At 42.1% G+C, this 25122-nt stretch overlaps 1 protein-coding gene across 1 annotated transcript in view; it reads left to right on the top strand.

Moving 5' to 3' along the window:
- Positions 1-25122, top strand: part of FAT3 (FAT atypical cadherin 3) — a 518717-nt gene that overhangs the window by 463335 nt on the left and 30260 nt on the right. Inside the window, 3 exon segments of the mRNA XM_075061745.1 lie at positions 8661-8795; positions 9712-9869; positions 20731-21199. Coding sequence (XP_074917846.1) covers positions 8661-8795; positions 9712-9869; positions 20731-21199 — 762 coding nt within the window.

Genomic DNA, 25122 nt, shown 5'->3' with positions numbered 1-25122 from the left:
CTAAAGATTCAGCAGCTCACTTCAGGTAGGATAAAGTCCAAAAGTTCAGACACCTCAGTCTGAACCTTTAGAGTCAATAACTAAAAAATCTTGCAATAACAGGCTAACTCCTGAGATTTCTGGCATTTGTACTTCCAGTCATGTGAAAAGTACTGGAATAAACAGCTATTCTCTTGATATTTTGGCGTTTCAGAGGCAGAAATGATAGTTTCGTGTTATATTATCCTTTAAAAAAAACTTAAAGATTTGGTTTGCGTTTAGTTTTAGGACAAAGATTCACGGCGGGGGGGATGGGGGGGTTAGTTTTGTTGGAACCAATTTGCCCATAATGTCTTATACACAGTCCCATTTCTAGCCCCTGTTAAGGAACTTTTATGAGGAGCATTATTTGCACTACACTAGGCAGTGTTTGAAACCATGGGTTACAAAAATGTGTTCGTTAGGGAAGAGGATCGAATATGGTTCAGACTTAATCATTCAGGAGCCTTGTGAACACTGTGTTGTGTGGAAATGAAAGCTCACACCTCTATATTAGAGTGCATATGGCTGCTTCTACAGTGTGACAGGAATAGATACTTCTGTCCTGTACCAAAACATAAATTCATGGGAGGCAAGAAGTCGTCTAGGCTTTAGGTCTTGCGTAGCTATACCCGGTCCATTCTGAAGGGAGGCAGAAATAACTAAATATAATGCGTTGTGATCCTCTGCCACTAATAAATAAATAAAAGGGCCCAATTTTTAGAGGTGCTGTGACCCCTCAGGTTCCATTGTAAGAGTTGAGTGTGCACAGCACCCACTAAGAAGTCCTCAGTGCCTCTCAGTCCTACACCAATGAACCCAAGTGCCAATACCAGTGTGGCAGACTTCCACTTTCTGCTCATTCAGATTCCTCCAAAAGACCACTGATTCCCGTAGAGCCCACACAGACCATGCCCCTTGTAAGCCATCATGGTAGTACAGCTAAGAAGACTTGAGTGAGAGAGGTGGATCATAGCTTCCCATCCAGTATGCACTCAGGCATTAAATTAAAATGGTGTGATTCTTCCAAGGTGCCAAACACATTGTGTGGTATAGGGGCGTCGTTTTAATTGTTGAGAGCCATGTAATTTTATTTTAAACATTACTAGAAATATTTAGTTTAGAGAAATGGTTGGCCAGCTCTTACTAATTGTTTCTTTTATTGCCATATTATGGGTGTGACTCCCAATACTCAGTCATAGCGATTCTTTTATGTATCTTAGGAGACCATGATTAAGACCAAGCAAAATAATCACAGTTATTAATTGTGGTCATTTTACTAGTGAAGAAAGAAAACATTAAATAAAATAACACAAATGAGAGAATACAAATACTAATACTGATACTTCTATAATGATCTCTCCTATATTGTATCTTTCTGTGGAGGTCTTTTAGCAGAGATTACACCTTTTAGAGTGGATTCCCTTGGCAGTGGTGGGGTGCTTTTTGTTTTTTGGTAAGTTAAGACCAAAATATATTATTATTCCGAATTCAGTTTTAGTATCTTATTAGATGCTTAAAGCTGTGGATAAACAGGCAAAAAAATTGTGTTTAAGGACAAGTGAATCCTGTCTAGTTATTAATAATAACTAAGCAGTTTGTAGTTGGGCAAAGTTACAATCTTAACTAAATCATCTGAAATCAAAGGAAATATTTAAATTAGTTAATTAAAAGAAGCTATCTTAAAGCAGGCCAATTACAAATATTAAGAATCCTAAGTGTAATTAAATGCCACTACCTCTCTGTTTACCAATGTTTATCCCGTCTCCTTTCCAGCAATACATGGCCTAACCAGCTGGTGGTTATAAGGAGAAACTGTTAATATTTTAAATTACAATAGCATTTCAGTATCCTGATAAAATCATTATATGAATTTAAATCTAATCCCTTTTCAGTGTTTTAGTTAACTTCTCTCACCTGTCCATGTTAAAGTTTGGGGAGGTCTTCCTTGGGTTGGTTTCTTCTTGAGTCCTCTCTGTTTTTCTTAATTTTCCATGGCAGCTTGCTTGTGGAGATGCACAGGATAAGTTGTGTAGTGTTTGCTGTCTAAGCAGAACAGCAGGGGGGGGGTGTCTGAGAGGTGCTCACTTTGGACTCTTTTATATGCATTTTCCGATTTTTAGGAAATTTACAAGAAAACACACAGGTTTGTTTAGTTTCAGAGTTGGTTGCTGTCACCTTTTCATTGGCTTGATGCCTTCAGAGTTGGCTTAGCTGACACTTTCAGCTCCTGAATATACAATCTGTTTAATGAATATGCAACATTTCTTTCGCTGCCTTTGTTCTTCTTGTGGACAAAAGCATCAGATAACTTTCAAAGCTAGTTTTAACTGTTTCTTTTTATTTAATCCATCCTCTGAGATATTCTTTCAACTTTATTAGAGTTTGACAGAAAATGAAGTTCTGATTTGAAAAAGTCCAAACACACCTGTTCTTTATATAAAAGATTTCAGTTCTCCAAACAGTCTTTTAAAATTAAATAACTCTTAGAAAGTCTTTTTTACAGCTTAGATAATATAAAAAAATGTTGATTCTTGTCATAGTTTTAGAAGAGATTATTCTTGTCTTCTGGAGTTGGATGAGGGTTTGCTTGCACACAGCCAGTAAATAATTAGCATCCTATTAATATAAATATTCTATACTTAAATGACTTCTTATATTAGTAAACATTTATGGCATCAAATTACCTTGCTATATATATATATATATATATATTAAACATCTTACTATTCCTACATTTAGATATCTTTGCAAACATATATCTCCAAAGGTATTTGTCATTTCAACATTTAAGAAATAACAAAAGTTTAAAACATCTCCAACAACATTTTTCTCTAAAGGTTTTAAGAACACAAATAAGTTTTCTTGCAAGAGGGTGGAGGTTGGTAGAACCCACAGTATCTAGATATATTGCTCTGATACACCCTACATTCCAATCATATTCAGGTTTCTTCCTAAAACATGGTTAACATGGTTTGTCATCTTGATGTTTGCTTATCCTTGGGAGATAGGAGTAGAAATCTTCCTGAATTTCTTTGATTAGCTTTAACATTTTGTAACATAACTAGCTAAACGTGTATTGTTATATTTCCGAGCATCCTGGCTATAACGTTCTTGTAACTGTATCTTAATGTTCAATAAATATGTAAACAAGTTTAAGAACATAAGAACAGCCATACTGGGTCAGACCAAAGATCCATCTAGCCAAGTATCCTGTCTTCTGACAGTGACCAATGCCAGGTGCCTCAGAGGGAATGAATAGAACAGGTTATCAAGTGATCCACCTCGTCACCCATTCCCAGCTTCTGGCAAACAGAGGCTAAGGACACCATCCCTGTCCATCCTGACTAATGGACATTGATGGACCTATCCTCCATTAAAGTTTGCAATGACCTAATAAAAAATAAGTTGTTATAATAAAATTAATATCATTTTTGCACTAATACCAAGATCTCTCCCCTACAACATGTATGCTGCCTTTGAAGCCAGTGCACCACCCAAGGTTGGAAAAAGTTGATTGTAGTCCATTTCTCTTTGAAGCACAGTGCTTTTGAGCCGCTAAAGTATAGATTACATGCAAGGTAAGACTCCCCTCCTTTCCCCCGCCCCGGGAAATCAGCCTTTGGAATTCTGTGCCCCACAGGATATCAGTAGTTTCCACATGGCTCAGATTTTAGAAGAGGTATGGTTTGAGAGAGACTTGGCCCTGGAGTGAAAGGGGCATGATTTTTAAGAGAAAAAAGGAATTGTCACTGGGTTGTGTAGGTGATGGGATTCCCTTATGGTACCACATAATGGGTATCAATGAGGAGAATTGCTGTCAGAGGTGAAAGTAAGCCGGTGTGGTCTGGCACGGCGTACCAGCAAGAGCCAGTACGCCGTGCTGGACCACATCGACTTCCACAGTGGGGATTGAAAGGGCTCTGGGCTGCCGTGGCCCTTTAAATCCTGGCCGCGACTCCAGCAGCTGGGCTGGGGCCGGGATTTGAAAGGCTCAGAGCTCCATGCAGCTGCGGGCAGCCCTGAGCCCTTTAAGTCCCGGCTGCGGCTGAGATTTAAAGGGCTCAGAGTTCACCACCGCTGCAGGCAGCCCTGAGCCCCTTAAATCCCAGCGGTGGCTGGGATTTAAAGGGCTCAGAGCTCCCTGCGGCTGCGGGAAGCCCAGAGCTCTTTAAATCCCAGCTCCAGCTCCGGCAGCAGGGCCGGGGCCGGGATTTAAAGGGCTCAGAGCTCCCCGTGGCTGCGGGCAGCCCAGAGCTTTTTGAATCCCGGCCACGGCTCTGGCGGCCGGGCTGGGGCCAGGATTTAAAGGGCTCCAAACTTCCCTCAGTGGCAGGAGCTCTGGGCCCTTTAAATCCCTGTCCCAGCCCCGCAAAGCTTGGGGTTCCCCCTGACAGTCAGAGCCCTGGGCCCTTTAATTTGCCCCTGAGCCCCGGGGGGCTCCCAGCCATCTCTGCAGCTGGGAGCCCCTGGTTGATTTAAAGGCTCTGGGTCTCCCAGCCATAGCTGGTGCCCCAGGGCCTTTAAATCTTGAGAGGCCATGCCTCTTCTGGGTGAGGCCACGCCCCCTCAGGACTCTGGCAGTACTGGTAAGTCCTGTAAGTTACCTTCACCCCTGATTGCTGTTGATAGCCAGAGCACTGAGGTAGGGGATGTTGCAGAGAGCTGGTATAAACCATGAGGAATGAGGCCCAAAGGTATGTGAAGCAAGTAGAGACAGGCACAGTGGGAATTGCTACAGACTAGAAGGAGCTGGGGAGAATTTGGAGCCAGCAGAGGTGGTCAGATATCCCAGCCAGTTCCACTAACACCCAGGACAAATTCCCAGTTACATTAGAACAGATGAAGATGCCTGGTCACCCTAATCCAAGAGTACAACTGCAGTATTGCCAACCCAAGCATTCAAAAATTATGAGTCAGACCCCCCCACCCAAAAAATTCATGAGATTGTCTTAAAAATTGAGGTTTTTTACAAGAATAAGTTTGAGGTTCTTTTTATTTGCCTGGGTATTTGTAGCCGTTAGGAGTCACTTTCAAATTTTTCTCTGCAACCGAGAGTTAAACATTTATTTTTTAAAGTGAAATCTGAGATTTTTTTAGGTAATCACATGTATCCAGGAGCTTGGGCTTTCAGAAAAACACAAAACACTGAGGCTTGGCAACCCTGCAAATGGGATTACATGATTCAGGGTGATTCCTGCTTATGTGTACAGGGATGAAGTCATTGCCACAGTTAGAATTGAGAAAGTATTTTCCTCTTCTTCATACTGGCAGGGACCTTGGAGTAGTTCTACCTCTTCCTAGAGCAATAAACAGGGATCATCTGTCAAACTCCCTCCCAAAATTTCCTGTCGGTTACCGATTGACCGTAACCTCATGGTTCTGTGCAATTCCTTCTTGGAAACAGATTTATTAGTAGTCATGTCAGTTACATGGAAATGCCATGGATTTTCAGGACTTGCCTAGGGGAAAGAAAATCAATCCTAGTCCATATTGTTGAATCCCTTTTGGAAAGAACAAAGAATGGTAAAAATGCTGGACTTCAGAGTGGAAATGTGACAGCTCTGGCTGTGGATAACAGATCCTTGAATTATTTTACAATTTTACTTAGTGCGGTTATGAAATCAGCCTGAACATGCACATTAGCTAAAACAGTGCCATACAGTAGTGCATGATTTGTAGCTTATGCACTTATAACCATACAAAGAGGCATAAAACATTTCTTCTCCCAGGTTTGAATATTTTAAAACTTCTGTCACAGCTGTGAAATCCACAGGATGAATAAATGTATTAGATTCTTTCCATATACTTTTGAACCGTGGAATGATGAATCTGAACTACAAATCAAGAGTTAGAATCAGCGAAAAAGTGGCAGAGACTGATAGAGAAGCCAAGTATTGATTTATTGCTTAATGTCAGAGATTTTAATCAAAGGTAAAAGAGTTGTGAAAATGTGCAGTGCCACATTCTGAAATCTCAGCAGTTCAGCATATTCACAAGCTCTGGGGCTTTTGCCCAAGTGACTTGTCTATTTGTCAGCTACAGAGAGGTTCACTTAAATTACTGCCTTACATAAGGTTTAAGTATCTTCAAAGAACAGATATACTTTGCATGTAGAGAGCATACACTAATGAGAATGTATTGAAATAGCTGATGGAATTGAAGAGTAAATTATAACCCTGCTATGGTATATTTGTACCATTCTCTAGAGAATTATGTCCTTTCTATAGAATTCTATAGGATTGTTGTTGTTTAAAAAGAAACCAAACAAAAACACCTATCGAAAATATCTCATTCTCAGTTAAATTCTATAATTTTAGAATATTTCTATAGAACCCTATTAAATTAAATTTTCATAGAAGCCTGTTGATTTCATCCCTATTAGTATCTATAGAAGTTGAAATGTGATAGTGTATTACTAGTCTCATGCATGAGAGGCAAGGTGAGCGAAATAAGATCTTTTATTGGAGCAATTTCTGATGGTGAAAGAGACATGCTTTTGTGCTTACACAGAGCTCTTCTTCATTTTTATGCCTGTTGATATACTCTATTACACTGATTAATAAAGATTGCCCTGCATCATTTCACGTCAGTGCTCATTTACTGCACAGACGTCTTAAACAAATGTTTGACAAAGGAGGGGAGGTGTTAAAAGGTTAAACTGACTGTGTTGCTCGTCAAGCATAGACATTGATAATCTCTGCCATATTTATAGGCAGATCATCTCCACTTTGAAACCTACAGTAATAAGTTTTCTGTTTCCAGAACATACCTACCATGCCAGGTAACTTGAGCTATGCTTAGTCTGAGCCATGCTTGGCTTGTACAAAAGTGTGTTAACAGTAACGTAGTCTCTTTCGTAACCGCAAGGAGTGGGAGGGGTTTGCCCTATTACAAGTTCATTACTTTCTTTATGCACTGTAAATAAAATACATGCACTAAAAAAAACCCAAAAACCCACATTCAAATGACTTTAAGGTTGTGACACAAAGCAGGAACAGCAAATATTCAATAAGGGGGGACTCACCTGTCCTTAAATCTACTCTGAGATATATTAATTTAAGTTTGACAGACGAGGAAGTGGTAACTCTATCCATCTATCCCCCACCACTAGCCCTTTCTCTGTTCAAGCCCTAGATACAAATCAACAGAAGCAAATAAATCCCAAGCATAGGCTGGCGTGCATAACCACATGTATTTCACTAGAAGTCCCACAAACTCATCCAAGGGCAGAACTTAGCCCAGTGCATACTAATTTCCTTTGCATTTCTTTGTGGTGGCTAAAAAGAAAGTGTCTCTTTCTAGAAGCGTTTGAGGGTTAATATGATGAGCTTCAGTGCCTCCCTCAGAGGCTGTGTGGTCATTTGCGTTGTGGTTTACAGTGTTTACATGTCTTTCCAGACTGAGATAATTTAAATATATATGTATTTAAGGGCTTTTAAAAAGACAATAAGGTCCTGATCCAGAATCCGTTAAATTCAATGGAAACTTTCCATTGACTTCCATTAGCTTTAAATCAAGCCCTTAGCAGCCATCTGAGTTTGTTGGATGTTACATATTTAGGGAATTTTTGAAGTGCTTGCAGTGCCTGTGTTGTAAGGAAAGATTTTTTAAGCAAGGTTTAGACGTTAGGGACTCAATTCTGCCTCCAGACTACCCCTTGAGGTCAGCAGGAGATCTTTATGGATACAGGTCAGACCAAAATTGTGTCCCATGTTGGCAAACCTAATCAGAATCCTTATGAAAGTAATGATGGTGCCTCAGCTGTCACGACTTTTCAAAGTTTAAGTAATTTTAACCCATTTACATATGCCACTAAATACAGTTTGAGTATTTTAAGGATTATTTTGCCCAATTTAAGTCTATAAAGTGAAGCTAGCTATTTAGAGTGTTAAACTTCTCCTGTCTTAAAAATATATAATTTAAAATAACCCATCTGATTATTTTTTAAATTAAAAAAATGTCTCCACCCTGAATCCTTTGTAGGATAATACTTAGCTTCAAAGACAGAAAAATCCTGTCCACTCCTCCTTTTTTGTCCAGGATCCCAGATGCAGTGGAATTTATGCAGCCACATTTGGGAGGGAGGATGCAGGATTTGTGGCGCTTAGCAGTGTGTCCAGAATCCAGCTTTATGGGGTTGGTTTCCTCTTCTGGAGGGATCAGCATACCATTCTGGAGCGTGAGGATTCTGCAGGACCACCCACACAAGGAGCATTCCTTACACTGTGCAACCTGGGCATGGCTATCCCTGCCTGCCTGCACAGAATTCTCCAGACTTGAGGCAAGGCAGAAAAAGGATGTAGCCCTAGTAATGTATTTCGTGGGTCAGCTCTAGATCCCCTCCAGAGAGGGGGTTTGGAATGAAAACATTGGCATCATGATAGCAGTGAATTGGTCACAATTGTTTATTATTATTATTTATTTTTCATTTGTCTTTTGGCATCACCTAAGCTCCCAGTCAAGGACCAGCACCCCATTACACTAGGGGCTCTTTGCACACTTATTTAAAAGACATCCCCGCCCCACAGAGTTTACAGTCTAGAGTTAAATTCTGTTACAGTTTTTAAGTCTGTTTCTGCTTCCTGTTGCCAAGGTGTATGTTTGACATTGTATTCTTAACATGTTTCAATTGATCACAGGAGGGCTGTGTCCTGGGTCCAGTGATCCCTGTATGGAGAAGCCGTGTCCTGGGGACATGCAGTGTGTGGGGTACGAAGCTAGTCGAAGACCGTTCATCTGCCAGTGCCCACCAGGGAAGCTCGGAGAATGTTCAGGTGCAAATTCTGTCAAAAGAATAACCAGGAAATACTTAAAATTGTAATTTTTATATAAGTTCTGTCGGTGTACCATAATACAGAGAATTGCTATTGAAGTCAATGGGAGTTGTGTATGTACAACACCTCTCAGAATCTGGTCTCACGCCGTTTACTTAAGAGTGTTGTAAAAAATGCTGGTTGTGCAAACCTGGTGCTGTATATGTACACCTGATTCTGCATCTACAGACAAAACTCCCATTGACCTAAATCTGATCAGGATGGTGCCCCAAATCAGTAAAACATGGGACTTTTGAGCAGTCAGTTCTTTCTAGAGAACTGCTATCACTGGATACTGCCCTGCTAGCAGCAAAGCACTTTGGAATCCTTTAGGAGACATATGATATTAATTCAAGGTTTTACTTGTTATTAACATTCATTAAGTTTGTAATTTTTGTGATAAAAATACCATGCTGTCTTGAAAAGAATGTTTCAGGAACTTTGTACATTTTGTTCAGCTTATGTTAACCACCAAGGTACTAGGGTCTTGACACAAAGTCAAGCAGACCATTTCCATTGACTTCAATGGGCTTTCAGTAGGACTCAGAGTGAGAAGTATCCTGATGCTAACAGAGGGTACAGATTCACCAGCACATTCTGATTTCTGGTGCTCTGCTAGAGCTAAATTCTTCTCACCTTACAGCTGCCAATAGTTCCAAGGAAGTCAATAAGGCTTCTTGTCTGAGAATGGTGAGTTGGATTTTCCCCCTTATATGAAATTATTCTCCCCAAATCCTATGGTGTGTGGTTTGCAATGGAGACACATTTTTAATCAGTCAAAGGTGAGTTTTATTTTAAAGTTTCTTCTTCATTAGCTACCCATGTTCTCTTATTAACTTCATTTGCAATATGTATCTTCTCAAAATGGTTATTTCAGGGCACACTTCCCTTAGCTTTGCTGGGAATAGTTACATCAAATACCGGGTTTCTGAAAATAGCAAGAAAGAAGAATTCAAGCTGGCTCTGCGTCTGCGAACCTTGCAAAGCAATGGGATTATAATGTACACCAGAGCAAATCCATGTATAATTCTGAAGGTAATTGAAATATTATCTTTCCAGCACTTATTTTCCTGATCATATGTTTTCTCATTGGCTCTTGCTTTGGGGAATGTTGTTCTCATTTCAGCTGTGAATTGAGAAGATGAAGATTGATCTGTTTCATGGTAACAGGGAAAAGCAGCAATTTCAACAAAAACAACAAACAAAAAAGCAGCTTGATATGCATTGCAGTAGTAGTGTTCTTTGAATACGGACCATTGGGTGCTGTATCTTATATTACCATTGTAGGTGACTAGGCGCAAGAGTTGATCTGCTTGAGATGTAAGACCTGGCCATTCAGATGATTGTGTATTCTAAACCACACTTGTTTTTCATTTGCATCTGTGTGATTGGAAAATATGCCTTCATACTGCGGAATTTCAAAAAGAATATTAAAAAAAACAAAAAAAACAAAAACAACTTCTCTGCTTGTATGAGGTGGCTTATCGAATCTGTGAGTTATGATTGTTCTTCTAGGCAGCGGGGGGATAGGTGGAGATTCCTGTTATATGAATTAAGTCTCTGTGACTTGACTCTTTGCTGAACAGCCTAAAAAGTGGTTCTATGGAAGGCCATCTTTAGCCCATTTCAGACTTAGACTCGTAAGCCACTTGTGAAAATGGTATTTGGCTCCTAAATCTCTTAAGCACCTTTGAAAAATTGATGCTATCTGTAAAATGGGTGTTGTGAGGGTAAATGCCTTAAAGACTGTGAGCCACTCAAACACTATAGTAAAGCCGGTCATACGCGTATCTGAGATAGATAGACTAGACAGAGCTCTCTAACTGTGAGACTGTTATTCAGAAGATCTGAGTATTGCTTTCAGTTAAGTTAAATCTGGCGAGATATTTCAAAGAAGGGGATCATGGATTGATCCCACAGTGTGCAGAGTTCTCTGGCCCTCTCCAACAAAGCACTGAGCCGTTTGCTTATTCTCATGCACATGAAGTCGTTGAGACTATACACATGCGAAGTTTTAAGCACATGCTTAGGTGCTTTGCTGGATCAGAGCCAGAGGGCTCAGCACTTCACGGAATCAAACCCTAAATGAGGGTAGAAAATGGACCATTATTGATGCTACAAATTTAGGGCTTTGTGTGAAACTCTCTTGAGGCCAGAAGATATATTAGGGCATATTGTACCATTGGTTTGGAAACAAGCTTTCATCACTACCGTGGATATCTACTGAAAAATTGATAGCACAATGTGGTCTTTAATATTTAAGTGACCAGCTTAATTTTGGAAGCTCATACGTTTATGTCGGAGGATGGAAATGCTTCATAATTGTAACACAGGGTCCTTCTTCACTGAATAATCAATTTAGTTGAACAAACTGCATGTCTACCATCCTGTTCACAGCTTTTAGTTATAGTACTTTGATATAATAGGGGTGTTTTTATTTTGTTGTTTCAAATGAAGCAATTTATCCATTGATTTAGAGGGGTCAGCCATTCTAAAAGTAAATTCTTTCAGATGTATGCTTCCTGATTTTAAGCTGTTGGAGCAAAATGAGATGTCGTTCATTGCCTTTTCCTTAGGAATGATTACACATGCAAAGAACTGCATCACGCGTTCCTTTCTCTTGTGTAACATCTATCAGTGAAAAGTAATAAGGTTAACCAAGATTAGGCCATTTTGGATGAGAATCCTCATTTAAGTCCCACTTGTTTTATAAAATCAAAGAGATTGAAAAATAAAGACTGACTTTCCTGTCATGCAGTAAACATAACTGTTGAATAGTATAAGGCGATCATATATTTTTTAGTCTAGGCAGTCAGTGTGAAACTTTGCATAGCTTAGTTAAGTGAATTTTATACATTTTAATGTATTACTGCATCACAGTATGCAGGATAAGATTGAAGCGTGGGTGTGATCCCAGGTGTTGCTAGAGTTGAAGCAAGTAATATTTCAGTATTAAATATACCATTTTACAGACATGAACCTGAACTGTAATCTCACTAACAAAATATTTCCCTAGATAGATGAGGAGGCATCATGTTGTATCCATGGTATGTGATTGCAGATGGACTATGCAAGCCTAAGGTGATCTCAGAAGAACCATTTGATCATTTTATTGCCTGTGTTGATGTACTGATCCAAGTCCCTCTGCCAGGCTATTTTAATGTAATTTACAATATTCATTTTGCTCATTTTGCTTATTGAATGAAACAATTGAAACATACCAAATTGCATCACCTTTTAGAAGCACCTCTGCACCTCTCTGCCTATGTCACATATTTCATGAGTTTTATATATTTGTATGCTAGGGCACATACATGTATCCAAATACAGTAACTCCTCACCTAACGTTGTAGTTATGTTCCTGAAAAATGTGAGTTTAAGCGAAACGATGTTAAGCGAATCCAATTTCCACATAAGAATTAATGTAAATGAGGGGGTTAGGTTCTAGGGAATTTTTTTTCTCCAGAAAAAAGACTATATTATATACGTACAGACACACCCAGTATAAGTTTTAAACAAACAATTTAATACTGGTACACGATGATGATTGTGAAGCTTGGTTGAGGTGGAGGAGTCAGGGTGGAAGAGGGTGGGATATTTCCCAGGGAATGCCTTACTGTTAAATGATGAACTAGCAATTGTCTGAGCCCTCAAGAGTTAACTCTCACACTCTACAAGGCAGCAGGAATGGAGGGAGGGGAGACAGCATTGCAGACAGAGATACACACTGTGTTGTGAGAGAGAGAGAGATGTGCATTTCCCTTTTAAGTACACTGCCTTGTTAATTAGATAAGCAGCTTGCTGAGGCAGCTGCTGGGAAGCTCCCTCTGTCTTGAGCCCTGTCGTGTGCCCCCCCCTGCTCTATAGAAGATGGAATGAGCGGGGTGCAGGACCGGGGGGGAGGGGAACACTCTGACATTAGCTCCCTTCTTCCTCCCCTCCACGCCCCCCCAGCAAGCAGGAGGCAGAGGGTAGGAGCAGCACATGGCAGTGGGGGGAGGGATAGCTGCAATTGCTAGCCTGTTGGGCAGCTGCTGCACAGGAAACTTATGGGATGGGGGAGCTGATAGGGGGGCTGCCGGTCCACCCTGGTTCCAAGCCCCCACCAGCTAGCTGCAACGGGCTGCTCTTCCTGCAAGCAGTGGACAAAGCAGGCAGCTGCCAAACAACATTAGAAAGGAGCATTGCACAACTTTAAACAAGCCTGTTCCCTAATTGATTAGCAAGGTAACAACGAAACAATGTTAACTGGGACAACTTTAAGTGAGGAGTTACTTTATATATTTATGTTACAGCCCATGCAGCTGTAAGGAGAGAGTCCATAAGGTAAGATGTGTTCTGAGGTAGGAAGCACTCAGCTGTTCAGGATTTACCAGTTTAAAGAAACACTGGCTGCCCTGCAGTGAATCTATAGCATCATTCTTTAATTTGATCAGAGCGGGTCTCCACTGAGGTGCCATGGACTGTAGTACCACAGGATGGGGCAGTTTACACCTCGCTGTATGTGCAAAAATAGCACCGGAGGCTCTGTTCTGAGCTAAAGTCCCAGACCAGCAAAGCGTTAGCCATTCAATTTAGGTCCAAAGGCATAAAAGCTATTTGCATGGGAATCTGCAGAACCTGACTTGAGCATCAGCTTTTAATTCTATGCATCCAATGAAGTGGGCTGTAGCCCACGAAAGCTTATGCTCAAATAAATTTGTTAGTCTCTAAGGTGCCACAAGCACTCCTGTTCTTTTTGCGGATGCAGACTAACATGCCTGCTACTCTGAAACCAGCTTTTAATTCGATTTTCATAACATTTGCTAGCATTTACCACCTTCAGACAAAACTTTAGCTTTGTTTCCCATATCTCTCAATGCACTACCAAAAATTAGATTATAACTTGACAGCCTGCCCTAAAGAAGAGGCAGCACCTTGCTGCACTACCCCATAGGAAGACCAGAGGTGAATTGTGACTTAATGAGCAACAATTTCTCCTTTACTCAGTGCCTGCTCTGGGAGAAGCAGTAACTTGCTTTGCCTGTTTTTGTGGAGCAGTTTATTCCTCCCTGTGTGTCTGTCCAGCTTCTGTAGCCAGCAAGTAGGTTGGGTGGAGCCAGGCCTCCTCCTGCTCTCAGCCCCCCTCACTCTCTTACTCATAGCATTTAACTCCTGCTTTGCGTACTGCAGCTGAAGTCACAGCTTGAGCAGGGCACCTTGCTTCCCTTGTAGACCACATTAAAGACTGTAACAGTCTGTGTGTTTGTCTTTCTTAAGTACTTTATGGTCCCCATCCCTGTTGTATCTGAGCAACTCACAATCTTTAATGCATTTAATGTTGGGCTATTATCCCCATTTCCCAGATGGAAAACTGAGGCACCGAGGTCACATAGGAAATCTGTAGCAGAGCAGGGACATAACATAAGAACAATCATACAAGGTCATACCAAAGGTCCAGCTAGCCCAGTATCCTGTCTTCTGACAGTGGCCAATGCCAAGTGCCCCAGCAGGAGTGAACAGAACAGGTCATCATCAAGTGGTCCATCTCGTGTCATCCATTCCCATCTTCTGGCAGCTAGAGATTTAGGACACCCAGAGCATGGGGTTGCATCCCTGATCATCTTGGCTAATAGCCATTGATGGACCTGTCCTCCATCAACGTATCTAATTCTTTTTTGAATCCAGTTGTACTTTCGGCCTTCACAACATCCTCTGACAGTGAGTTCCTAGTGATTGTGCATTGTGTGAAGTAGTTATTTCTTTTGTTTGTTTTAATTTCATTGGGTGACCTCTGGTTCTTGTGTTATGTGCAGGGATAAATAATACTTCCTTATTCTCTCTCTTCACACTATTCATGATTTTATAGACCTCTATCACATCCCCCCTTAGTTGTCTCTTTTCCAAGCTGAAAAGTCCCATTCTTTTTAATCTCTCCTCATATAGAAGCTGTTACCTATCCCTAATCCCCTCTTACCTCAGGACAGCTTACTTTGCTTAAAAGCCTTTGGTGAGGGACCTTGTCAAAGGTTTTGTGGAAGTCCAAGTAATTATATCCACTGGATCCCTCTTGTCCACAAGTTTTTTGACCCTCTCAAAAAATTCTAATAGATTGACAAGGCATGATTTACCTTTACGAAAGATGTATTATCTCTTCCCCAACAAATCGTGTTTATCTGTGTGTCTGATAATTCTGTCCTTTCAAACAGTTTCTCTGGTACTGAAGTTATGCTTACCGGCCTCTAATTGCCAGGATCGCCTCTGGAGTCTTGTTTAAAAATTGGCATCATATTAGCTATCCTCCAGTCATCTGGTACAGAGGCTGATATAAGTGACAGGTTACATGCCACAGTCAGCAGTTCTGCAATATTATATCTGAGTTCCTTCAGAACTCTTCGGTGAATACCATCTGGTCCTGGTGACTTATAACTGTTTAAGTTATCAGTTTGTTACCAGTGACATGAATGCCGATCTCCCAAGTCCTAGATTAGAGCAGTAACCCCTGGACAATCCTTGCTCTCTTGACTTTCATGTGTTTTTCATTTAATGAAATGGACATGAAATTTCAGAGCATACAGAGGAGCTGTAATATTTAATAAGCATATGAATGGGGAAGATGAAACAGATGACAAAGAAAGGAAAGAGAAGATAAAGCTACAAGAGAAGATATGTTTTTAAACTCAAGATCCTTTAAAACATTGTCTCCAAAATAAAAACTGTGTCATATTTGTCCCAAGAGTGTGTGTACGGTGCTGTATTTAGATGGATAATTGGAAAAACATGTTACGTGCATACCGGTAAAAGACATGTCAATAATGGACCTTTCAGGGTATAATGAGCCTTATGGGAGTTATATGCAGGAGAATAAACTCCATAGTAAGCGTAATAAAAGCCTTTCGGGAAAGAACTGTATTTACCGTTCCTGTAATGGCTACTTTTCAAAGCACCTCTTCTCTCCTTCCCCCCCCCCCGGTCCTTGTATTTTGTCTTTAGACCATGTCAGGCCAAACTTTCAGACCGCCTGTCTAAACTGCTCCTACAAAATTGGAGTGTTTATTTGTTGCATGGGGAAAAATAAACTGCTGCTTCTTAATTTCAAAACAACAACTGTAGTTTGTAGGACCATCTTGATGATGAAAAGATTCCTCTTCAATTGATAGCTTAATAAGCCAGCTTTTAATTTAAAGTAGTTGTTGACGGCCAGTTTTTAAGCCCTCTGAGATAAGACGTTGAAATGGAAGGTGAATCCAGATTTACTTTTATACACGCGTCTCAGCCTTTTCCTTTATTGAGCTTTGGGAGTAAAAAGTAACAACTTAGATTTCTAAACTCTATCAGTTAAGTTTGTTGTGTTAGAAACATTTCCAATTTTCTTTAGTTCCATTTCCAATTTTCTTTAGTTCAGACGGCTACAGGTTTGTCTGGTCAAAGCCTTTTAAATAAAGGGTTGTTCATGATAAACTCATAAGGCCAAATCCTTCCCCTTGTCTTCTGCCCATTTCATCTGCCAGGCACCACTCCTGCATGTAGAGCAGCTGAAGAGAGTCCCTATGTGGCATACAAGCAGCTTAGCCAGCTCTGCGCCCCCAGCCTCTGAGTGCTGGGCAGTGGAATGGCCTCTCTTGAGCCATTGTCCCCTAGCATGAATTGGAGCAGGCCCATTCAAACTTACAACCAGTCCAAATCTGGCCAATCTCAGGATCAGAAGCTGTGAGTCGTGGGGCATCAGGTCTTATGGAAGTTGGCCGTAGCTGAAAATTCAGCCCATGCCCTTGTCCCAGATATTTTACCTAGATTTCCAAAGCTAGCAAAGTGGGAAAAAAATGAATGTCACGGAGTGGGGAAGTGTGCAGGAGTGTGTTAGCTTTAATATTTTATGGGACTTTTGTGCAAACTCAAGTGCAGATGAAAGTAAAAAACTAAAGTACCGTCTAGAGCCAAGCAATGCACAACAGAGACAGACACATTTCAGTGAGTGTATCTGGTGGCTAGAGTGAGCTGGGGATCACTGCCTCCTGCGCACCCCCCACCTCTTTTACTGATCAGAGGAAACTATTTCCCTTTCACTGTTGCACAACATCCCATTGCCAACTACGACATTTGTAACTATGCGGAAATGTTTAGTTATTTGTAGTCATTCTGCGGTTGGCTCCAGTCCGTGGGAGCTGCTCCGGTTCCATCTTCTCCTGTTATCTAGCAGTAGCTACTAGTAGAAGTAGGTAGGCTGGCACTTCTTTCTTAATTCCAACAGTCTCCGTGCTCTTCTTCTAATGATAGGCCTGTTGACCCGAGCAGGTGGAGCCCGCAACATGTGACTTGCCAGCTCTCTGGCATGTGCTTCACAGACCATGATTTGAGACCCTGTAGAGCAGGCGACCTGGAGTCAGCGCTCTTGGTTTCTATACTCAACTCTGCCATGGTTTGCATTTTGACCTTTGGCATCCCAGTTAACTATTCTTCCTCAGTTACCCAGGTGTAAAATAGATATAATGGGCCAGATATATGGACCAGATACAGCCTGGGTAGATGCCAGCTTCCGCCAGTGTAAACTGACACAAAGAGTCCTCTTAGCAGAATGTCTGCTGCATGGAATGCTGTGGAAGTATACAGTGTCTACATGTTATGTGGGGAATAAACACTGGAACAGAGCTGTCCCAGAATGGAGCTGGTGAGGATAAATACTGCTTAGAGAATGTGATAAAGCATATTGAGTCACAATGCAGAGGCTATTCAAAATAAAACTGCAATCCATACAGTAAGGACCTGCAGAAACCACGAAACTTATTTTCACCAGTAACCTAATCTAGATCTGAACACTGGTCTCTAGGGCTAAAAGAGTAAGTGCACCATCCTCATTCTGCCAGCTGAATGTTTCATCCCTGATGCTACATCAGTTAAGGCCTGAAGGCTGTTTTCCTTTCATTGTGCTACACTAGAGCTGAAAGCTGAGACATCTCTATTACAGGTGCCCACTTTGTATAATTTTAAGGGAAGAAGTAGTAATGGCAGCAGTTAAATCAGAGGCTGGGTTGTCATTTGTATCACCATGCTCCAGATGAGATGGTAGCGTGTCCTCACAGCAAAAGGATTGTGCCTCTGAAGGACAACATTTAGTAAGAAATAAAAGTAAAACAATTACAAAGCTTTTAAAAGTGTGTGGATCCAATGAATGTGTTAGCACATCAAGGGAAATGTTTCCCAAATCTGTAAGGCATTTTAAAGTTCCTCATGGTCCTCACTCAGAACCTTTGGATAAACAGCTAATCAGGGAAGCCAATCTTTGTGCTCTGGATTTGGGGGACCAAGAACTTCACCTTCCCCACAATGCTGCCAACCTTCAACTTCAGGAAAACTCAAGCATAGGTTTCCACTTGTCACTATTTATGTACGTGCACTGCCCCCCCCCCCACACACACAATTTTCAATGGATTGTATATTCACAACCCCTCCTATGTAGGGAAGTGCAAACTCTGATTTACAGATGGAGAACTGAGGCATAGGGTGGATCAAGTGACTTCCCCAATAGCACACAAGGAGTCTGAGGCAGGAATTAAACCCAGGTCTCTTGAATTCTAGTCCAGTCTTGTCAGGGTCTCTTTCCCACTTTGAACTTTAGCGTCCAGAAAGCGGGGACCTGCATGTACCCCTCTAAACTTAATTTCTAGCTTAGATCTTATAGCGCTGCCACCAACCAGAGCTTTAGTGTCTCGTGCACTCCTTGTTCCCCCAAAACCTTCCCTGGGGAGGCCAAGACCCAAACCCCTTGGGTCTTAAAACAAGGGAAAATAAACCATCCTCCCTACCTTTCCCCTCCCAGACTTTCCCCTCCCTGGGTTACCCTGAGAGATACAGTGATTCAGACTCCTTGGATCCTAAAACAGAAAGGAATCAAGCTTTTCCTCCCCCTTCTCTCCTTTCCCCCACCAATCCCTGGTGGGTTCAGACCCAGTCCCCTTGGGTCTTAACACAAGGACAAAATTAATCAGGTTCTTAAAAAGAAAAGCTTTTAATTAAAGAAAGAAAACAGTAAAAATTATCTCTGTAAAATCAAGATGGAAAAATGTTTACAGGGTCTCAGCTTCACCTAGACCAGAGGGACTCCCCCTCCCAGCCTAAGTATAAGTTACAGCAAACAGAGGTGAAATATCCTTCCAGCAAAATACACATTTGCAAATAAAGGAAACAAACATAAATCTAATCCGCTTTTTATCTATTACTTACTATCTTGAATCTGAGAGACTGTTTCAGTAAGATTGGAGAAATCTGGTTACGTGTCTGGCTTCTCTTAATCCCAAGAGAGAACAAAGAACAGAACAAAACAGCACAAAACAAAGACTTCCCTCCACCAAGATTTGAAAGTATCTTGTCTCCCGATTGGTCCTTTGGTCAGGTGTCAGCCAGGTTCACTGAGCTTGTTAACTCTTTACAGGTAAAAGAGACATTAACCCTTAACTATCTGTTTATGACAAGTCTCCTCTCTACACTAGACTCTCTTTCCTAACCAGCGCCTCCATTCCTCTGCCACCAGCCCGACAAGGAGCAAGAGGAACAGTAATAAATAATCACCACCACCATCAATAAATCCCCAGCTGCCTCTACGGGAAGAGGGAGGAAACTAGACTCAGGTGTGACCTTTACGTTGTGGTGATGATGTTGTTTAAATTAAAGGCTCAGACACCACAGTGATGAGTTCAGTACAAATATGAGGGAAGTTAAGAAAGTAGAAGCTCTCAGGCAGTTCTCTCATTTTCTGAGTGGAACCTGGAGTGCAGTGAAGTAAACTCCACAGGTCATAACTGATCCCTGGTTAATCAGGATTCCACTGTTTGTTGATAGAGGGGAGTGAACTTGTGACATGAGGAAAAACAACAAAAATACCGCTCCTCCGTGAAAGCTACAGGGATGCAGAAACCTGCCGCCTGGCTAATGTAAACGCCATTAAACCTATTTGTATTAGCACCTAGCATCCCCTCCTGAAATTGGAGCTCCATTGTCCTAAGCACAGGGAATGTACAGTGCAAGACAGTCCTTGCCCTAAAAGCTTCCAGTCTAAATAGACAAGAGATTCACATGATGGGAGCAGGGCTGGTGCAAGGATGTTTCAGGCCCTAGGTGAAACTCCCACCTTGCGCCCCCTGCCGCATCCCCCCCCCACGGCAGCTCCTCCCCTCTGCCCTGAGGCGCCCCTCTTGCGGCAGCTCTCCACCCTCAGGCACCCCCCCGCCGCAGCTCACCCCTGCTCTGTGCACGAGCACCCCGAGCACACCATCGCTGCTTCACTTCTCCCGCCTCCCAGGCTTGAGGCGCCTAAGCTGATTGGTGCTGCAAGCCTGGGAGGCAGGAGTAGTGAAGCAGCCACGGCATGCTCGGGGAGGAGGCGGGGCAGGGGTGAGCTGGGGCGGGGAGTTCCCCTGCATGCCGCTTCCCCCTTACTTGCTGCAGGCGGCCCTCCCCACGCTCCCCTGCCCCAGCTCCCTCCGCCTAAATGCCAGCAGCGACTGGGGCAGCCAAAGATCCGGCCGCCACAGTCGCTGCCAAAGAAAATGGCGCCCCCCAAATCCCAGCACCCTAGGTGACTGCCTAGGTCACCTAAATGGTTGCACCGGCCCTATATGGGAGAGGAAACAGGCACAGAAAGATGAAGTGACTTGCCCAAAGTCACATGAGAGAGCTGGGAATAGTTGCCAGGTGTCCCAGCCCAGTGCCTTATCCCTTGGATTACACCATCACGCTCTCGCTCCTGTAGTGTGAAACTTATTTATACTGCTCCAGCTGTGTCTGTGTGTTGTTGTGAATGGTTGCTACAATATACCACAGTATTTGTGTAAAGTATCAGACCAGTTTTAAGGATGCACATTAAAGAAGTGTTGTAAAACCAGTATTTTAAGCAGTTTGGTTTTTGCTTTTACGCTCACAGATCGTGGATGGCAAATTGTGGTTCCAGTTGGACTGTGGAAGTGGCCCGGGAATCCTGGGAATTTCTGGCAGGACTGTTAATGATGGGAACTGGCACTCGGTCTTCCTGGAGCTCAATCGGAATTTCACAAGTTTGTCACTTGATGACAGTTACGTGGAGCGGCGCAAAGCTCCCCTCTACTTCCAGACTCTGAGTACAGATAGCTCTGTCTACTTTGGAGCCCTGGTGCAAGTGGATAATGTCCGAAGCCTGACTGACAAGAGGACTACCCAGGTCTTGAGTGGTTTTCAGGGCTGCCTGGATTCTGTTATCCTGAATAACAATGAACTGCCGCTCCAAAACAAGCGCAGCAGCTTTGCAGAAGTGGTTGGTCTGACTGAATTAAAGCTTGGCTGCGTTCTATACCCTGATGCATGTGAGAGGAATCCTTGCCAGAACGGAGGGAGCTGTACTAGTTTGCCATCTGGTGGTAAATGTCTTTAATTACATTTTATTTTTTTTGCGGGGGAGGCAAAGTCTGTATATCTCATTCAGTCTATTGCAGTGCTGTATCTGTGTTGGTCCAAGGATATTGAGAGACAAGGTGGGTGAGGTAATATCTTTTATTAGGTCAACTTCTGTTGGTGAGAGAGACAAGCTGTCATGCTACACAGAGCTGAAGAAGAGCTCTAAAGCTTCTCTTTCACCAACAGAAATTGGTCCCATAAAAGATTTTACCTTATCCACCTTGTCTCTCATTCAGTCTATGTCACAAGTCTTTCAATGCAGAAACACGCTGGGAAAGTCTCATAAACTCTATAAAAGCTTTTTAGGTTTGGCAAAGTCTATAAAAGCTACCAACTTCATAAACAACAACTAAACGGCACTCAACTATTCTCAGTGTATTAGTATTCAAGGAGGAGATTGTATTTTACTCTGTGTTACTATAATCCTATTTATGTAGACACCAATAGCATAACAATTACTGAGGTGCTCAGCTGAGGCTTTCAAAATCCATTTACAGCAACAGAGGTTGCAAACAAAAATGGTGGTACCTAATATCCATCACAGATTGAACAGTACGGTTGTACTTCTCTATATAAGCTGGCACAGATTGTTACTTAGACTTCCACAACGCCATCATCCATTTTTGAGTACATAGCTATATATTAAATTGTGAGTCTGTAGTGTTATACAACTGCAGACAAAGCCCATGTGCATTAGAGTCTCGGGGGAACTGAACTCTTCTGGGTCTTGGTAACAGGGCAACGCCATTATGTCATTGTTTTGACTCACACCTGTATTGGAGGTGACTGTTCCTGTCTTGACAGCTTGTGTGAAGTGGGTTTCCTAGCAAATTCCCAATGAGCAGGTGCCCAAATCATAATAAACACTGGTATCATTGGGCTGTCCTGTCAGTGAGAGTGTTGAATGGATGTGGAGACAAATTTACCTTTTTGTTGCTAAGGCTGGGCCCTCCCGGTCAGAGTTTGCAGCGCATAAATGAGGAACCTTTTTTTCTGCCATGCACAATTCAGTGCTTTGTTTTCCGTATCTGTCAGGTTGGCACCTCTATGCACGCATCTTCTGTGGCCCTACAAAGTCCCAGGACCTACTCATCAGCCGTCTCCTGGCACTAGTTCTCGGAGATTGTGGGCCCTTTTTCCAGTCCTTCATATGTTCACACGTCTAGGTAGGGTTCCTCTGTGCAGCATCCACTGACTCCTTGGACTCCTCCTTGGATATGTGGCTGTTGCCTGGCGTTCTCTGCTTGGCGGCCTCTTCTGGAGCCCTGGTTTTGACTCTATGACCTGCACTTCTGTCCCTGCTTTCTTCATTTTTTTGTCACCTGTAATCTATTGATTTCAGGGTTCAGTGGCCCTTCCCTCACCTGAAGGGGTAGAGCCTTTCCTTGGCTTTGTGGGCTCCGATTCCAATTATTAAGCAGTCTGGCGCCTTTTCCAAGCACCTGTTAGTAATAATATTACTTAGCATCTATTTATTGTTTCTCAGTACTAGCCCTGCACAGACATGAAATAGTTCAACTGGAGTGAAATTCACTTTTAAAAATGGAAGAAAATCTGCAGGAAACTTGCACACTCCGGAGTCCTTCGCTCTGTAAAAGCAAGCTTATTCTTCAGCAGGGCTGCCCAGAGGGCGGGGCAAGTGGGGCAATTTGCCCCAGGCCCCCAGGGGCCCCCACGAGAGTTTTTCGGGGCCCCTGGAGCAGGGTCCTTCACTCGCTCCGTGGGCCCTGGAAAACTCTCGTGGGGCCCGGGCCCCAGAGCTTCTTCCACTCCGGGTCTCGGCCCTGTTCTTCAGCAGTATTGCAAGAAAACACAGAAGCTGGATTTTCACTTTCACGTGGAGGAGGTTATAGGCACTTTTCCTAGTGCTCTTGTACAGAAGCAGCCATAACTGGTCTGTCTGTGCTCCTTGAGCATATGGGAGGGGCTCGCTGAATGGTCTGCAGCCGTCTTTGCTCGTGCAAGGTACCTTCTTCACAGCCCCGCTAGTGAGAGGTTTAATTTGGCCCACAGAACCTTGCTGCCATCCCAGGATTTCCCTCAGTGCTTCCTACTTTGCTTTGGTTCACAACAAGTAAGATCAAGGATGAGTCAGGGAATCTGTAGATGTATGGTCAATGGAAGAAAGCACAAAGATAGTTAAAAGAAATGAACCCACAGCACGTGCATTAACAAAGAATCTCAGTATTAACACCAAGCATAGCAATGGGATTTTTCGATGTGCAGCACGAAGACAAATGTTGCAACTCATGTGTTTGTGTAAGATCTTTACCTGCAAATGTAAGAAAAGAAAATAAGCAACGTGCAATAAAGGGGGAAAGGAAATAATTCTGAGTGAAAAAGAGGCAGCAGCTTTTGAGAAACTGCTAAACAAGATTACTGAAATCCTGGGAAGTAAAGATGAAATGTTAACTCAGATTCCATATATAATATATTAGGTCAAGTATTCACCAAGTTAGCAAGATGGGGAGAGTAGGAACTGCGTCTTTTATTGATTTAACTTGAATCTATTTATTGTATTGTCTAGCAATTGCATGGTGAGTATATTGAGACCTTTCTAACAAATCACTTCATGGTGATTCTTTTTCCCAACACCATATGTATTGCCAATTTACAGGAGGGCAGTAGGGCGGATGCATGCAGCTCCAAATGTTGAGTCCATTTTATTATTAGAATAACATAAATGGTTCAAGTCAAGATAATTTACTTCCAGAATCTAGGCTCTGAAGTTATTTAGACTTGCATGCTTTATTGCCTCAATGAGGAGGAAAGTGCCCAGAGGGGATATTTCAGCTGTCTCTAGTTAAGAAATCTGTTTGCTCTTTTTACTGTTTCAGCAATATATGTAAATAAAGGATTGTTATAGTTCCATAATTTCAAACTAGTGGGCCCTAACTATACATGAGTGGCTGTATAAACCAGCCTGCTATGACAAGTCATGGCCATTTTTTTCCACCAGGCAAAACAATCCAGTTAGTGTGAGCCATCCTCAATATATAAAAAGAGCATATAATTACATTGGGTTGAAAGGAGATCCCTGCACCATGTCAAATGCTAGTTATATAACCACAAATTGTAGCATGCTTTTAAGGATGGCAGAACATTGCGCTTGCTGGCACAGATGGTAGCACCCTCAGTGGATTTAAAATAAAATATACAAAGCTTCATTTTTATCTTAGAAAAGGAGATGGCAGCTTTTCTTTGTGGGGAAAGTGCACACACACACATTTTGCTACCAAAGGTGCCCAATTCTGGTCCAGTTAAGTCAAGGACTATCGAGATAACACTGCAGCGCCTACAGCCCAGTGCTTTACATAGCACCTTACTTCACAGGGTCATTGAAATCACTGGAGCAAGGTGCTACTAACTATGAATAAGGGTGTTGGAATCTGTCCCAAAGTGAGCAGTGTTCAGCATAAAAGCAAAATTTAGTTTGATAAATTTTGAATTTGAATTTTCCAGAGTAGTCTGCCTACAATTGTAAATTCCCTTTTCCTGTAATAATCCTGCTAGAATTTACCATGAAATTAAGAGAAAACAAAGAGAGCTCAGAGTTATAGCTACGACCAAACACTGTGACGTCAAAGAGTCAAGTCCTGTTCTAAATACAGAATTACTAATTTCCTCATTGGTTTTCTATGGCATACATCACATTTAGCAGACAAAGGTAAATGAAGATCCAGTGCCTGGAAGTCAAGGCAAGACAAATTCAGATTCGAAATAAAATGTTAATTTTTAACAATGAGGGTAACTAATCATTGGCACAACTTAACAAGGATCATGGTAGATTCTCCATCACTGGCAATTTTTAAATCAATATTGTATGTTTTTCTAGTTCAGACAGGAATTAATTCAAGGAAGTTCTCTGGCCTGTGTTATACAGGAG

The sequence above is a fragment of the Chelonoidis abingdonii genome, chromosome 1 (genome assembly GCF_003597395.2).
Source record: "Chelonoidis abingdonii isolate Lonesome George chromosome 1, CheloAbing_2.0, whole genome shotgun sequence".
Classification (NCBI taxonomy): Eukaryota; Metazoa; Chordata; order Testudines; family Testudinidae; genus Chelonoidis; species Chelonoidis abingdonii.
Note: the sequence above shows the minus strand (reverse complement) of the source record. Positions and strands in the feature narration are given on the sequence as shown.